The sequence below is a fragment of the Leptodactylus fuscus genome, chromosome 1, assembly GCF_031893055.1.
Source record: "Leptodactylus fuscus isolate aLepFus1 chromosome 1, aLepFus1.hap2, whole genome shotgun sequence".
Classification (NCBI taxonomy): domain Eukaryota; kingdom Metazoa; phylum Chordata; class Amphibia; order Anura; family Leptodactylidae; genus Leptodactylus; species Leptodactylus fuscus.
This window is the reverse complement of record NC_134265.1, coordinates 292,959,602-292,973,872: the sequence shown is the minus strand read 5'-3', so window position 1 is coordinate 292,973,872 and position 14,271 is coordinate 292,959,602. Positions and strand designations below refer to the sequence as shown.

The 14,271-nt window shown below is 38.1% G+C and overlaps 1 protein-coding gene across 2 annotated transcripts in view; it reads right to left on the bottom strand.

The window, feature by feature from the left end:
- LOC142183083 (tolloid-like protein 1) overlaps positions 1-14,271 on the bottom strand; it is a 94,665-nt gene that overhangs the window by 12,224 nt on the left and 68,170 nt on the right. Inside the window, exons 14-18 of one of the 2 annotated variants that reach the window (XM_075258001.1) lie at positions 13,248-13,443; positions 10,606-10,731; positions 9,954-10,114; positions 6,124-6,304; positions 3,560-3,682 (exon numbers count right to left, since the gene is read on the bottom strand). In XM_075258001.1, coding sequence (XP_075114102.1) covers positions 3,560-3,682; positions 6,124-6,304; positions 9,954-10,114; positions 10,606-10,731; positions 13,248-13,443 — 787 coding nt within the window. The remainder of the gene's footprint in view (positions 1-3,559; positions 3,683-6,123; positions 6,305-9,953; positions 10,115-10,605; positions 10,732-13,247; positions 13,444-14,271) is intronic. The other variant, XM_075257994.1, reaches the window with a different exon arrangement.

The following is a 14,271-nucleotide window of genomic DNA, read 5'->3' as shown; positions in this document are numbered from 1 at the left end:
GTTCCTAACATCACGTCAGCTCCTTATCTGAATCTTTATAAAACTGAACTATCTGTTTCTCCACCATCTACTAATCTCCTTAAACCCAACATTTCCATTTCATAGAGTTTCCTTGATTCTTTCTTGTCTTGACCACTATAACTCACTCCTAATTCATCTTCCCCTTACAAAACTCTGCCTTCTATGATATCTTATATGCAGTAGACAGGCTCCTAATACTGTTCAACCCCTACTTTAATACCTCTACCCTGTGCCAATCACTGAACTGATTGCCCATCCACGTTGGAATACAATTTAAATGGTCTCTCTCATTTCAGACAACTTAGTCACACTGAATAGAGTAGGCGATTCTGTAACAAAATGTAAATGTACTTTATTTAAAAATGTTGCTGTTTTCTGTCTGAAAAACCTCTCTAAGGTTGCTGTCACTTGGCATATGCCTTCTTGCAAATTTGCTGTTCTCTGTTACTAGGAAAGTTCTGGTTTTAGAAACCAGCAGGTTCAAGACAGGAAGACATTGAGTGGGGGAAGGAGGGGCAGGCCTCTCTTCGTAGCCTCTACAAGATCGCACACAGCTTTTCCTGCCTGTATACTGCGCAGTGAGGGTTCTACAGCTTCTAACAGGCAACAGTGACTGTAAAGAGAGTCATCATAATTCTATCTACTTCTGACTATCTGCTTGTGTTATTGATTAAGCAATGTTAGTCATAGACAGTAAGAAGCTTTCCTTACTGTGCTCAGATTTCTTTTTTTGTGTGTCAGGGATCTTTTTAGCTGTATCACAACCTGGATTCCCTAGATCTCCTATACTGTGGTCACTTGAGCTTTTCTCCACTATTTGTTTGCTATTTTAGTTACTCCTGGAAGAATTACACATAAAGAAAAAAGTAGTACACCTATAATAAAAGTATACCTCCTTCTTTTAAACTAAACTACAAGCTGTGCTGCAGCCATAACGGGGTTATTACTAGCAGAAAAAACAATAGGACACCACATATGACAGTTTATACAGTCATAGAACAGACTGTCCAACAAGTCCCTTCAGATTTTAACTATTAATGAAGACTCAGGTATCTTTTAAGCTTATTCCTCTCATTCACAAAATTCTCCACAGTGCTGTGCCTTCCTATATTTCCTCCCTAATGTCAGTCTACCACCTATCATTGCTTTCCTTTCTGTCTATGATCTAAGAGTTGAATCCTCCATAATCCTGACTTTCTATACCAGTCTAGCTGCACTAGTTGAATGCGCTACCCTTGACACTCAGTTTAATTCCCAATATCAATTGTGCTCTATAAAATTTATTTATAGACAAATATCACATTAACTAATCTAACCTGCTTAGTCTCCTTCCTCACTATACCTGAGAACGCAATCCTTTTTACATTAACCCTTACACTGCACATTATATATCCATATACACATGTACTTGCTGGTGAACTACATTTTTATAAAATATGATATTTTCTAAGCACTTTACTTTTGTGTAGCCCCTATGACCTCATATATTGTCAATTCTGGTAAGTGGGTCCTCAATCCTATTTTTTCAGTTGTTTAGACTGTTGTTCTGCAATGTTTCATTTTGTTAGTACATGTACTCTATGAATTATGTGAAAAGAAATAGATGTTCAGCCAGCACTTCATTGCTTACCCAATGCAAAGTTTCAGCTCTACAATGAGAGAGGATCGCTATAGAGCTGAAATACGGCATTGTGTAATACAGATAATCTTTACTTGGAGTGTTGCCTGGTCAGCTATTTCTTTGGATGTTAATCGGGACCCCTGGATCTGGTTTGTCACTGGGATTACACCATTTATATGTTGGTTCCTGGGCTGCTATTCTTTGTTGCTGTCTACTCTATGAATAATTTATTATTATATAGACATTAAACAAAGTTCAATTCCATTAAAGTGTATATCATTATTTTATTTTATTTTACTTATTTACAAGCTAAATTATTTCCCACAGTCCTCCACTGCTGCTTTTGCAGTGTATGTGTCATCTGTAAAAAGCTTTATCTAGTGACTTGCAGTTTGGGCAGACACTAGAAACCTAATAAATTTAATGTTAAAGAAACTCTCTCACAAAATGTAAAAGAGAGGTTTGCATTACAAGGTCTTACGTAAGGTGTTAAGTTTGGTGTCACGTTGACTCGATCCAGTAGGATCCAGCAGAAATCGGAGTTTAGCTCAGAGCTGTAAAGGCCTGTAAATCTGCCTGGATGATATAGCAAGTCCATTGGCACTAGTTTATTTTCCTTTATATGGTGACATTTTTGTGACCAGTTTAACCCCCATTCAACATTATCATTGGCAGTACGTCCTTTGTTTACACTGGGATGTACTGACAACAATGATTTTTATGTCTTCATACATGATGCGCTCAATGACATGTATTTTCTCTGTTGTCAGAAGTTTAATCACTGGACTTATTGTAAGTATTTCTTTGTTAGACATAGTGGGGATGTCCAAGGTGAAGCTATCAGATACTGCAATTGTGGACTAATCCAAGTTGTAACACTATTAGCACACTATCTACGCATTAAAATATGAACATATGTTTCTGTTATGTATTTCTAGTTTCCCTCAACTAGGTGATGGGACAATTGAGACAAGGAGACATTATCCCTACTATAAACTAAAGTTCTTTTACCAGACACTTTTGATAAATTTAGGTTAGGTTTAAATTGGCATTTGCAGCCCGTTCAGAGTTTCTGTTCCCCCAATCCGCTTGAAAAATGTACAAGCAGGACTTCTCTCTCCACATTTTTTGGGTGGAAACCTGGCGGACTCCATTATAGTCAATGGGGTCTGTGAGTTCCATGGGCAACCGATTTTTAAGCGGATTGGGTTTCCGTCATTCTGGTCCCCAAGTGGACCCCAAGAACGAAAACCCAAACGCAGGTGTAAACCTAGCATTTAATGCTTTTATAATCAGCTTGACATGAGGTCAGATGAAGACTTCCTGCTGCTACCAAGCGAGTGGCTTAGAACAGTGTGTTACCTTTTTGGAGTAAACACAGAAAGTTTCTCTTATGTAGTGGAAGGGAGTGAATAAAATCTTAATAAGAAAATTGAGAATACAGAAAGTTTTAAAAGAATACCCTTGCTTCCTCATTATTGTTCATGTTGGTAAGTTTAAGATATCCACAGAACTTGTGGATACAAAGAACGAAGCCAAGGTAACAAACTTTCAATGCCTGAAATAGCTACAATTGATGCCAGTGAATAACAAATTTTAAAAAAAACGATGACACAATCCTGTCGATACTTCTAGGCCAGGTTATGATGAGATCACACTTAATGCCATTTGTTGCAAAATTTATTATAAGTTTATGGTTAAGTATAGTTCTTTAATAGTTCTATTAAAATTTCCAGTTTGGTTAGTTAAAGTTTTTGAAACAAATGTTTTGTGGAGTCCAAAGCCCCCAAAACATTTGTTGTTTAGTGAGCAGAAAGCAGTTTCCCCAACCTTGAATGGATGCTTGTGCCCTTGGCCCCAAGAAAAAGCACACATCCATTCCCCAATATAGGTTAGCTTACATCAGGTTGGTCGTACCTCTGAGCCTGTCAGAGGCCACCAGGCTGTCATATATACGTACACGACCTGATGGTGCACCCTTAGTCATGTCCTTGCAAGATTCAAAAATAAAAATTTTCTCTTTGCAGGCAGCTTTCTTGTCTGTGAACAAAAATGTATCGGCATATTGGCAGAAATGAATGAGCGCTTACAAAATCAACTGCTCCCCTATCCACAAAATTACGGATCCCGCAATGTCAACTGGATACAGTCACCAACTACATTAAAGCAAAGCTCCACCTTGAAGCTACTTTCAACAATATGTTAGGATAAATTGAATTTCCAATATAATACCATTTGACTATAACTCGTTCCAGCCACAGTGTGCCCCAATAATGATGTGACTGCGCTCATTTTTTTACACTATACTAAAAAAACAATTATGTAATTCCCAACATATTTTAACAGTAGCTCCAATGTAGAGTACAGTATACGTCAAGATAAGAAATCTTATTGGAGAATTCATATACATAGAAATACCAAAGTAATACAAAAAGTTATACCACATTAAATAAAAACTAAATTAAAAAATTAATACATTAAAAGCCATTCTAATGTACGCACATTAAACAGCTAGAGTCATATTTATGGATCATGAATTTACATTATCGTATTTATCTACCCCATTTACAAAAGCAGAATAGAACAAACATAGTATAACATTTTAGTGCATACATTTGCATGTAACTTGTAAAATACTCTACACTGCAAAACATATTAAGAGGCGTTCACACTTGCGCCCGGTGTCCGGTGTGTGCAATCCTGCCAGCTTCCGTCTTCAGCCTAGGTGAAACTGGACAGGGGACAGAAACCTGGCGGTTAGTTTTAAAACCTATTCACTTGAATGGGCAAACTCAAGGTGACCGCCCGTGTCCGCCTGCGGCCTGTCCGCGGGGAAACCATTTTTATTTTTAGCCACACACAAACTCGTACATGCAGAACATTGCGGAATGCAGCGGAAATGCAGCTTTTTTTGGTTGCGGATTTTGTTGCAGTTTTTTGAGCCAAAGTTAATAATGGCTACAAAAGTAATGGGAAATATATTATAAATACATAGGAGGTTCTTATATGTCTACCCTTTGTTCAATCTACTCCTGACTTTGGCTCAAAAAACCACAACAAAATCTGCAATCAAAAAAATGTGGGGCCTCAGCCTAAATGTGGATTATTTACCAAGGGATAAAAATCTGATTGATTTCTTCTCTCAGGCAAAAACAGTGTTTAGGACAAATTAGAACTCCCTACACAGTCAGGCTAGACTAATGTCATCTTTTTTACCTTTATTGTATACTGTATGTTACCCTTTGAACCTGACTGGCCATTGTCAAAAATTGCTACGGCAATTTTTTTTAACTTCCTCTAATGCTGAATATTCAATATCTTTGGTCAAATTGTCCAGATATAAATTTACAGCATACTAATACATAGCACAAAAGGTATAAGTCATATGTATGGTGTGAATTATATCTTATTACGACACACACAGAACTCAAAATGCGAAAATTAACACAGTTACATAAAGACGTACTGACAAGACCGTTATATTGATGTGGCATAAAGCACTGGACTTATTTTAGACTTCACTTTCAATTACACATTGCCAAGTAGGAAACTCAAGAATTTTAATGGTACAAGTATTGGAAAGAAATATGTAATAACATAACTTTCCTTGCAGAAAGCTGATTCGTTATATGTGAGTGATGAGAGCCCAGTCCTACAACTAAGAGCCAAGGCTAGACACATTAAGACAAGAAAACAGTGTAAAAAGTAAGAGCTGTAATTCTGTAAGGTCTATTGGCTGTCTGATGTATGGCATAACATTTACATAACACTAGGCACTGCAAGTCTAATATATACCAATAGACCAATGGAGGTGTCGCCCATAGACCCCCATTAGATTCCAGTTTTCATTTTTTTTGCTTTTTTTTTTTTTGTAGAAATAGTGGGGATCATTTATCATTTGCTCAATTTTTGTGCTTTTTTATGCTTCATCATTTTATGCATCTAATATACTAAAAATACGCAACTGTGTTATAAATTTTGCACAAAATGTACTCCATGAAAATTGTGATTCCAAAGCTGTCATATAAGTCGGATGGTTTTATGTTACCCGTGTACTGGAGCGTAGTTTCTCCTTTCTAGTGCTATTTTTTTTTTTAATTTTTTTTTAAATAGGGGCATTTCATACAGTGTAAAATGTTACTCCAAATAAACCACACCCACTTTCCCTTACAAAAAAAAACAACGGTAAGTGATATTGTGTATAAGCCTTCAGAAGAGGGGCAAACGTATTAAAAATATTGTGCACACTGAATAAAACCTAAAATAAAAGGTCAGAATTAGAAGAAAATAGGTTCATAAATGCCCCCCCCCATGTACTGTATATTAACTACGTGTTACATATACATAGGACCCACTTACTGTAAATGCACATTAACTGTACAGCTAAGATTAAGTATAACGAAGTTTATAAAGATCCGGAATTTACCTAAAAAAAAAAAGGGTAAATACCACATATAGAATGAAGACCAGGGTGCCCTTACCTGAGAAGAAGTGTGCACGGAAGCCCTTTTTTGATACAGTATTATCAGACCTAAATTCTATCCTCATATTGTTGTATTGGGAGGTAATAACCTCAGGCACTTCAGTCCCACAGAACTTTCCATGTAACTTTGAATCAGAGGAAAGACCACTTCGGATCTCTACAAAGTCATACTTGCAAACCTGAAAATGAACACATAGCTTGTTAGAACAGTATACTAAATGATAAGTCTTACTATCTGATCATCAGGTCTACCTGTTCTGAAGAGCAAGTAACCCATACAATAGGCAAAATATGGGTAAGGCATCATATTAAGGCTATAAGTATTAAAGGAACCTATGATGGAGGCCTACTACACCAGAGGGGATCTCCTGAAGTATACCTCTGATGGAAAGCCATAATGTACCTGACTGTATGGGTACACAATGAAATAAGTTTTTTTTTTTTTGTTTTTTTTTTACTGTGTACCTTTTTGTACCATAGCATTGTCTACTACACTATTCAACGCTGCAAAAACTTCCATGCAAATGCCCGAGACCAAAAGAACACATTATTTGGCTTCCATTACGTGGATGGAACCTTGTTTGATGTATATGCAACAGGAGCATGCCCTGGGGTATATGCCAAATGTCCGTTCCAACAGTTATGTACACATAGCCTAAGAAAGTGATATTTAGCAAGTGTTTAGGTGAAGCAATAAGGCCGGGTGACAACATCTGTAGAAACAAAGGATTCTTTTAAATTCTCTGCCCATATTTATTCCCGATATACAAGTTGAGCCGCACTAGTTATTAGTTTTATCCTCATTGTGCAATGGTTGTGAGATACGAGAAGAAGCATTTGCTGATACAATTGCCCTTTCCCTATAGACTTAACTTTAAATTGGCAAAAGTTGCAGAAACAATGGGATTGGCCAGTCAGTGTTGGCTTGATGTTGGTTGAACACTGGACTGTCTATATGGGACAATGTTCAGGGACTAGGGTTGAGCCAATCTTGACTTTTCAGGATCGATTTTAAAATCCGATTTCCGATCATTTTTCATTCGAACACGATCTCCATCCCAATTCCGATCCCAATGTAAGTCAATGGGATTTTTTTATTAATCGGAGATCGGATTTTAAAAGCAATCCTACCCCCTGGTGTCCACTTACCTCCAGAGATGGCTGGTCCTCTGCCCCGTGCCTTCATTCTTTGCCTCGCTGCTGCTCCACGCTGCTCTTCTCTCTTCGCTGCCCCCTCCCTGCCAGGTTAGGAGAGTGTGGGCGGGTTAGGAGAGTGTGGGCGGGTACTGGGAGGGGAGACGTCACGTCTCCCCACCCTGTACCCGCCCACACTAAGCCACAAGCCCCGCCTACCTAGCGCTTTAAACACTAACCTGGGAGGCGGGACAGCGAGGCAAGAAGGAGGGCAATGGAGCAGCCATCTCTAGAGGTAAGTAGCTGCTAGAGATTTAGTTTAGCCTTCCATTCGAATGAATGAAGGCAGTCGGCGCGCAGGGGGTTAAGGCTGTGTGCTGGCTGCTTCCATTCATTCCTATGGAACTGCAGCAGAGCCTTCACACTGAATATACATCGTATACTCAGTGTGGAGGCTAAGCAATGCATTGTGGGAAAAATCACCGAATTCGATCCCACATAAAAAGATCGTGTTCGGAATTCTGATGGCGATCGTGAAATTTTCTCGATCGCCGATCGGAATCCGATCTTTTCCGAACACGATCGCTCAACCCCATCAGGTAGAGATGAGCGAGTACTGTTCGGATCAGCCGATCCGAACAGCACGCACCATAGAAATGAATGGATGCACCTGGTACTTCCGCTTTGACGCTGGCCGGCCGCTTAACCCCCCGCGTGCCGGCTACGTCCATTCATTTCTATGCGAGCGTGCTGTTCGGATCGGCTGATCCGAACAGTACTCGCTCATCTCTACTATCAGGGACCTTTTTGTGAAATGAGAACTGCCTGACTTCTCCGACAGATGTCATACTTCTCAAGTCTGTGTTGCCTATAGATATAAGTGCTACCGGAGGCGCCCTGCAGTAACTATTCATGCTCAAACAATACAAACATGTATGTTCATGTCGTGTGGGGGGGGGGGGCTGTCTGGACCTACAGTTCAGCTGATTATTTTGCATATATAACCAGCTTTAGCTTAGTCATACATATTTTTCTTACTACTAAGCCAAGCCTGAGGGCTATTTTACTATTTTTGGGGTTAATATTTTCAAAGCATTTTTAAATAGTGTACAATATGTCAATGTATGAATTATGCTGCCATTACATAATCTAATGGATTTGATAAAATGTTTGATGCCGGAATTTTCTAAGCTTCTTATGAAGAACCATGAATTGCTTTAGAAAATGCACCAATTGTTTTCAGCTATGTGTTTTTGCCTCCAGTCTCAGCCATGCTTAAGAAAGTTCATTTGAGGCTCTATGTGTGTTATTAATTCAGGGACCATAAATCACAGCTGTTTAACATACTGAAAAAGAGAGAAAAATCAAGGATATATCAGAAAATACATTCTTGGCTAAACTTTCTACCTTCCTGGGGTTTCCATTAAAATGATTTGTTACCATTTCTCTTAATTTAATACTAGAGAGTGAAAACAACTTCTGTCTAATAATAATTCGGGGTCGTATATTTAAAGCTCAAATGTGCTGATCCGGGAAAACAATTCACAGATATTAGTAGTTATCTCTGAGATTATAGTAAAGTATTATGGCACTATTATACAGCTTTAATTGTTTAACAAATTACTATCCAAAAGATATTTCTGCCAATAGCTAAAGTGACGACTCAAGTCTTTCTAGGTCACCGGGAAGTATTAAATGCATTAGTGGAGGGAAAACTAAACTAAATTACTCTCCTACCTGCTCTTCCTCTTCTGCCGACCAATTTTCTTCATTCACATAATATAAATAGCATCTAAACCCAATAAATGAAGACTGGCTTTCACACTGGAAACTTGACTGGTATTAAAGGGGTATGATAGAAGTAGTGATAGAATACTGGTATGATACTACATGTCATCACTTTATGGTTGGGGGGAGTCTGACCTCTACAACCTGAACTAATCCTAAGAAGAAATGGGCAGTAGCGCGGTCCTTCTGGGCCAGAGGTGGAGATTTTCTGCACCACAACTTCAATCAAGTTAATAGGCCAGTAGTAGATCCTCACTGCGATGTAATGTATTGTCTATGGCTGGATTAACAGGTCCTTATGATGACAGGGTATAAGAATGAATAGCATTCAATCATATTCTTTTAGCACCCACAAAGCGTAATATTTTGCTTGTTACCCATTATCCATACCATAAACCTGCTAATATACCTGCTATACACCTGCTAATATACACCTGCTAATATACCTGCTATACACCTGCTAATATACACCAAATATACCTGCTAATAAACATTTGATAATATACACCTAATATACACCTGTTAATATACCTTAAATCTATTGGACAGGTGATAAATGTCTCTCTTATCAGTGGGATAACCCTAGAGATCAACAGAATGGATGTCCTATTCACTGCACATGGGAGTGAAGAGGAGTTTGGATGGAGTGGTGGTCACACATTTGCCCCTCTGCTCAGTTAACAGGCTATGGTACTGATGAAAAATTTATTTCCATCAGCGCCATGGACATGGGATGGAGTGAGGGGCTTGGGAACCCTATTTTAGCGATTATGGTGTCCCAGGTGATCATACATTTATCATCTAAATGTTATAGAAAGTGACGCAATTCTTGGAAGCCAAAAGAAGGGTGAAACTTATTGGAAACTATGAAGCACGTAAAAGTCAATGGAAATAAGGAATACTTACTTCATTACCCTCTAGTTCAAAGTAGTCAAACTTCACCGATATCCTATACTGAGAAGGAGCAACCACCTGCCACACACAGTTCTTATTAGGAGGATATTCTTTGGGCCAAGCTGGGGTTGTGATGGTTCCATTGAGTTTAGTTAGCAGACCTCCACATGCAGCTGTAAGGACAAATATGTCAGAAATACATAATAACTCTGGTCATTCTACTTAGAATAGATCAAGTGCACAACGATGAAATGTCATTAAATTGTTGCCCTACAAAATATATAGTTATATAATAGCATAACACTGCATGTAACATGGTGGTAGATTAAGATGACATGTTGGGAGGTAAAGATCTGATAAAAAAAAAAAAAAAACATTGATGCTTTAGCTCTACAATAAATCATATCCTAGTTGCAGAAATATATAAATGAAGATGGAACTGAGGGTTACATGACTATCTATCTATCTATCTATCTATCTATCTATCTATCTGTCTGTCTGTCTGTCTGTCTATCTATCTATCTGTAGCATTGGGGAATACCAATGACAATGTACAGCCATGTATGATATGTCTTAAAGGTGGTTAAATATCATCTTATAAATAAATTCTTCGTACCCATTCTAAGGTGCAAAACCAAAAACTTCATTTCCCTACAAATGTTACCTTCACAGCTCTTCTTGTCTGGACCAAGCTCATAGCCAGGATCACAAGAACATTTATAACTTCCCAGGGTGTTCACACAGCGTTGTTCACAGCCCCCGTTGTCAGGTTTGGCACATTCGTCTTCCTCTGTTTTTAAGAGAATAACATTAAAGATCAATTCTAATCCCATAATAAAATTCTGCTACCCGTTCCCATACCCAGGTGAATAGGGTAAGAAAGCAGTAAGTGCTGGCAAAGAAGTAATGTGTGTCAGGCCAAATGTTTAACAGGCCTATAAATCATATACCGTATAACCAGCGCTCCATATTAAAGGGGGGAAGGTGCTTGTGGGACACGTATATAAAGAAAAATCCTCAGCACTCTCAAATATTACTGTAAAATAGGATTTTTATTTCTGACATGTTCAAGCTGAAAATATATTTAATATAGTGATTGGGCTGAACCAGAATGTTCCTTCATAGTCACTAATAATCCTAATGACTTTCATGGATGTAAATCATTGTTGAGACATTAATTTGAGATTGGACATGTGAGAAATAAAAACCCTTTCCAGCAGAAATATTGGCGAGTGCGGTTTACTAGGCTTAAGGGTAATGTATCACCAAATTTTTATTTACTTATTTATTTATTAAAACAAGAATGTGAAATATATGACATTTTCTAATCCCTTTTTGAAACACTGATTGTAGTTTTTTTTATTCTATTTCGCGTACATGATTATGGGGGCTGCCATCTTGACTTAGCTTCTCTGCTCTGTTACCAGCACTCTCATGGCCATAGGCAGCAATGGACTGCACCTGACTCATGGAGGTCTATGAGAGAGCTTTCTAGACACGCTTTGTGGAGGGAGATAAGCTGAGACATCATCTGCTGTCAGGGTGTTATCTATTCAGATGTTACTGTAATACTGTTAGTGATGTAAATCTGATGATTGCTGCAGAGAAAACCCCTAAATAACTAGGGATTGACAGTCTATTACTAGGCTTAGTAGTCAGAAATAAAATTGCATTTATTTTAAAATATAGATATTGACATAAAAATGAAAACAAAAAAAATCATGAGATTCTTAAAAAAATATGTTTAACATAACTTGGACTTTTTGTGACAATTTCCTTTTAAAGAGTATCAATCACCAAAAGAAAATACTGAGATCCATCACAACATGCACCATGGAACATATATTCCAATAAAATAAATTTCTGGCATTTTTTTATTTTTTATTTAAAGGTCATCCTCCAGCAGTTTTGACACTAGATGGGAGACCTATTTAAACATACTTATTTGTGAGGCTTTATTATCAGCATAGTTGAGACAGATAGGTTTTAAAGAGGACGTTTCAACACCTCCACCAGGAGCCACTCCAATGAGTGCAGTTGCAATTATATCTCTAGTTTCTACCATTCCTGAGCTACAAGTGCAGGTAGTTTTATTGCCTGATGTGCTTTTTAAACTCTGTAATGTCAGGTGGGGGGTGTCAGGCAGAGGGTGTGATTCTGAGCTCCAATCAGAGGCAGCCAGTGTCAGAGCCCCCGAATCACACCCCCTGCCTGACACCACCCACCTGACAGTACAGTAGAGTCTAAATAGCAGATCAGACACCAAAACTAATAGCATTTATTTCTGGGAATGGTGGGGGCTAGAGAAATAATTCTAACTGTGCCTGAATCAGTAAACTAGCCACTATTAATTGATATAGAGCTGGACTTGTTAGAGGTGCCGAAAAGTTTTCTTTATTTAGACATATGTTCCTTCTGCAAGTGTCTTCTAGGCGTTACCTAATGCTGAAGTGCTCAAAGCATCACTGAGAAAGAGACGCTTATCCATCCTGGAGATTTCTATAGCCGTCACTTGAGCAGAAGGGAGAGCTTGTAGAGCGCCAATACTAAACACATACACACAGGTATGTTTAAACTGGCCTGCCAGTCTCTTACCATTGCTGGCCATAGGTAGCAATGGTCTGCCAGTGTCTTTGCTGTCAGCAATTCTGCAGAGTTATAACTGCTGTAAGACTACGTGTAGCTCAAGATGATTTATGTTACATGAAACTATGCTAAACATCAGCATTATATTTTATTATTAATATTATTATTATTATTATCATTATTATCACTATTATTATTTTTATTTCTTTATTTGAACAAATATAAATAATAAATACTAAAAAGATAAATGAAAGCCAAGTCAGGGTCATATGAAGGTTATATTATCTACAGCAGATTGACTACATATTGTCATAAACCTTGGGTTATGTCCTTAAACAGATTATCAGAATCTCTAAATCCAAAGGTTCTCAGTAATGACGGTACAAAATTTAGGCCAACAGTAAAACTGCATAATGTATACACAGTGTGTGTGTGATGTGGTGTGTGTGTGTGCGTACATATATATATATTATCTTACATAGTGCATGTAATTTTTGTTAAGTGAAGGAAAATACTGTTTTATAAGCAAAGTCTGCAGGCCACTCTTGACATATTAGCACTAGTGTGTTAGGACTGTCTGTTTGCTCTCCTTGCTAAATGCACATGAGGTTCCCAGACATGGAAACGTTGGTGTGTCAATAACCTTAGTGTCTGCTGGATTTGGACTACGTGATATGCTATGCTATCCAGTAATAGATTTTCAATGAATTATCCTTTTACCCTTTAAAAAGTTAGCAGCAAACCCTGCTTTGTTTACAGTTGCGTCTGAAACAAATTTCATCCACAGGGTATTAGAGGTAGATCTGATGTCATCTGGCTTATCATAACCACAGAAATGTCCAATGAGAGGGCTGTTTTCATTGTTCCCATCTCTCACTTCCAGGTAATCGTAAGCACAGGTGTCATGGCGTTCAATCTGCAAAGTCAAAGTAGAAAATATGAGATTTCAGTAAAAGATGTTCTGCAGGCAGTAATATATATCAGCCAGAAGGAGATGCATTTCGATTTATTTCTAAACAACTGTTCACACACAGACACTTGTGTCCAACGTTTACTTCACAACCAATCACCTTTCATGTGCCCAACTGACATCAATTTTGTATGTATGGGCACATCTTGTATGTATGGGCACATATTGTATGTATGGGCACATCTTGTATGTATGGGCACATCTTGTGTGTATGGGCACATCTTGTGTGTATGGGCACATCTTGTATGTATGGGCACATCTTCTGTGTATGGGCACATCTTGTGTGTATGGGCACATCTTCTGTGTATGGGCACATCTTCTGTGTATGGGCACATCTTGTATGTATGGGCACCTTTAGGTTCAATATCCCATGCTGTTAATTTTCTAATTGTTTCACTGTTGCTATTGAACATTTGTAAGCCTTCCTATTATATTCACTCCTATAACATAGTTTTCACTAAAATTGCTGCATTGTGTTCCGTGTGTGTGTGTATGTGTGTGTGTGTGTGTGTGTGTGTGTGTGTATATGTGTGTGTGTATGTGTATGTGTGTGTGTCTCTGTATGACGTCTCTGAATGCTACATTATATTACAGAAATATACTTCTCTAGAAATGCTGCTTGTAGAAGAAAATACCTCCATAATGTAGAATCCAAAAAGTCAAGCCATGATGAACATCGTCTTACTTATCACTGATGGAGTATCCACATATGTCATAAATGTCTGGCAGATGTTGGTCCCACTCTAGGACCCACACCTATTATAATATCAATGG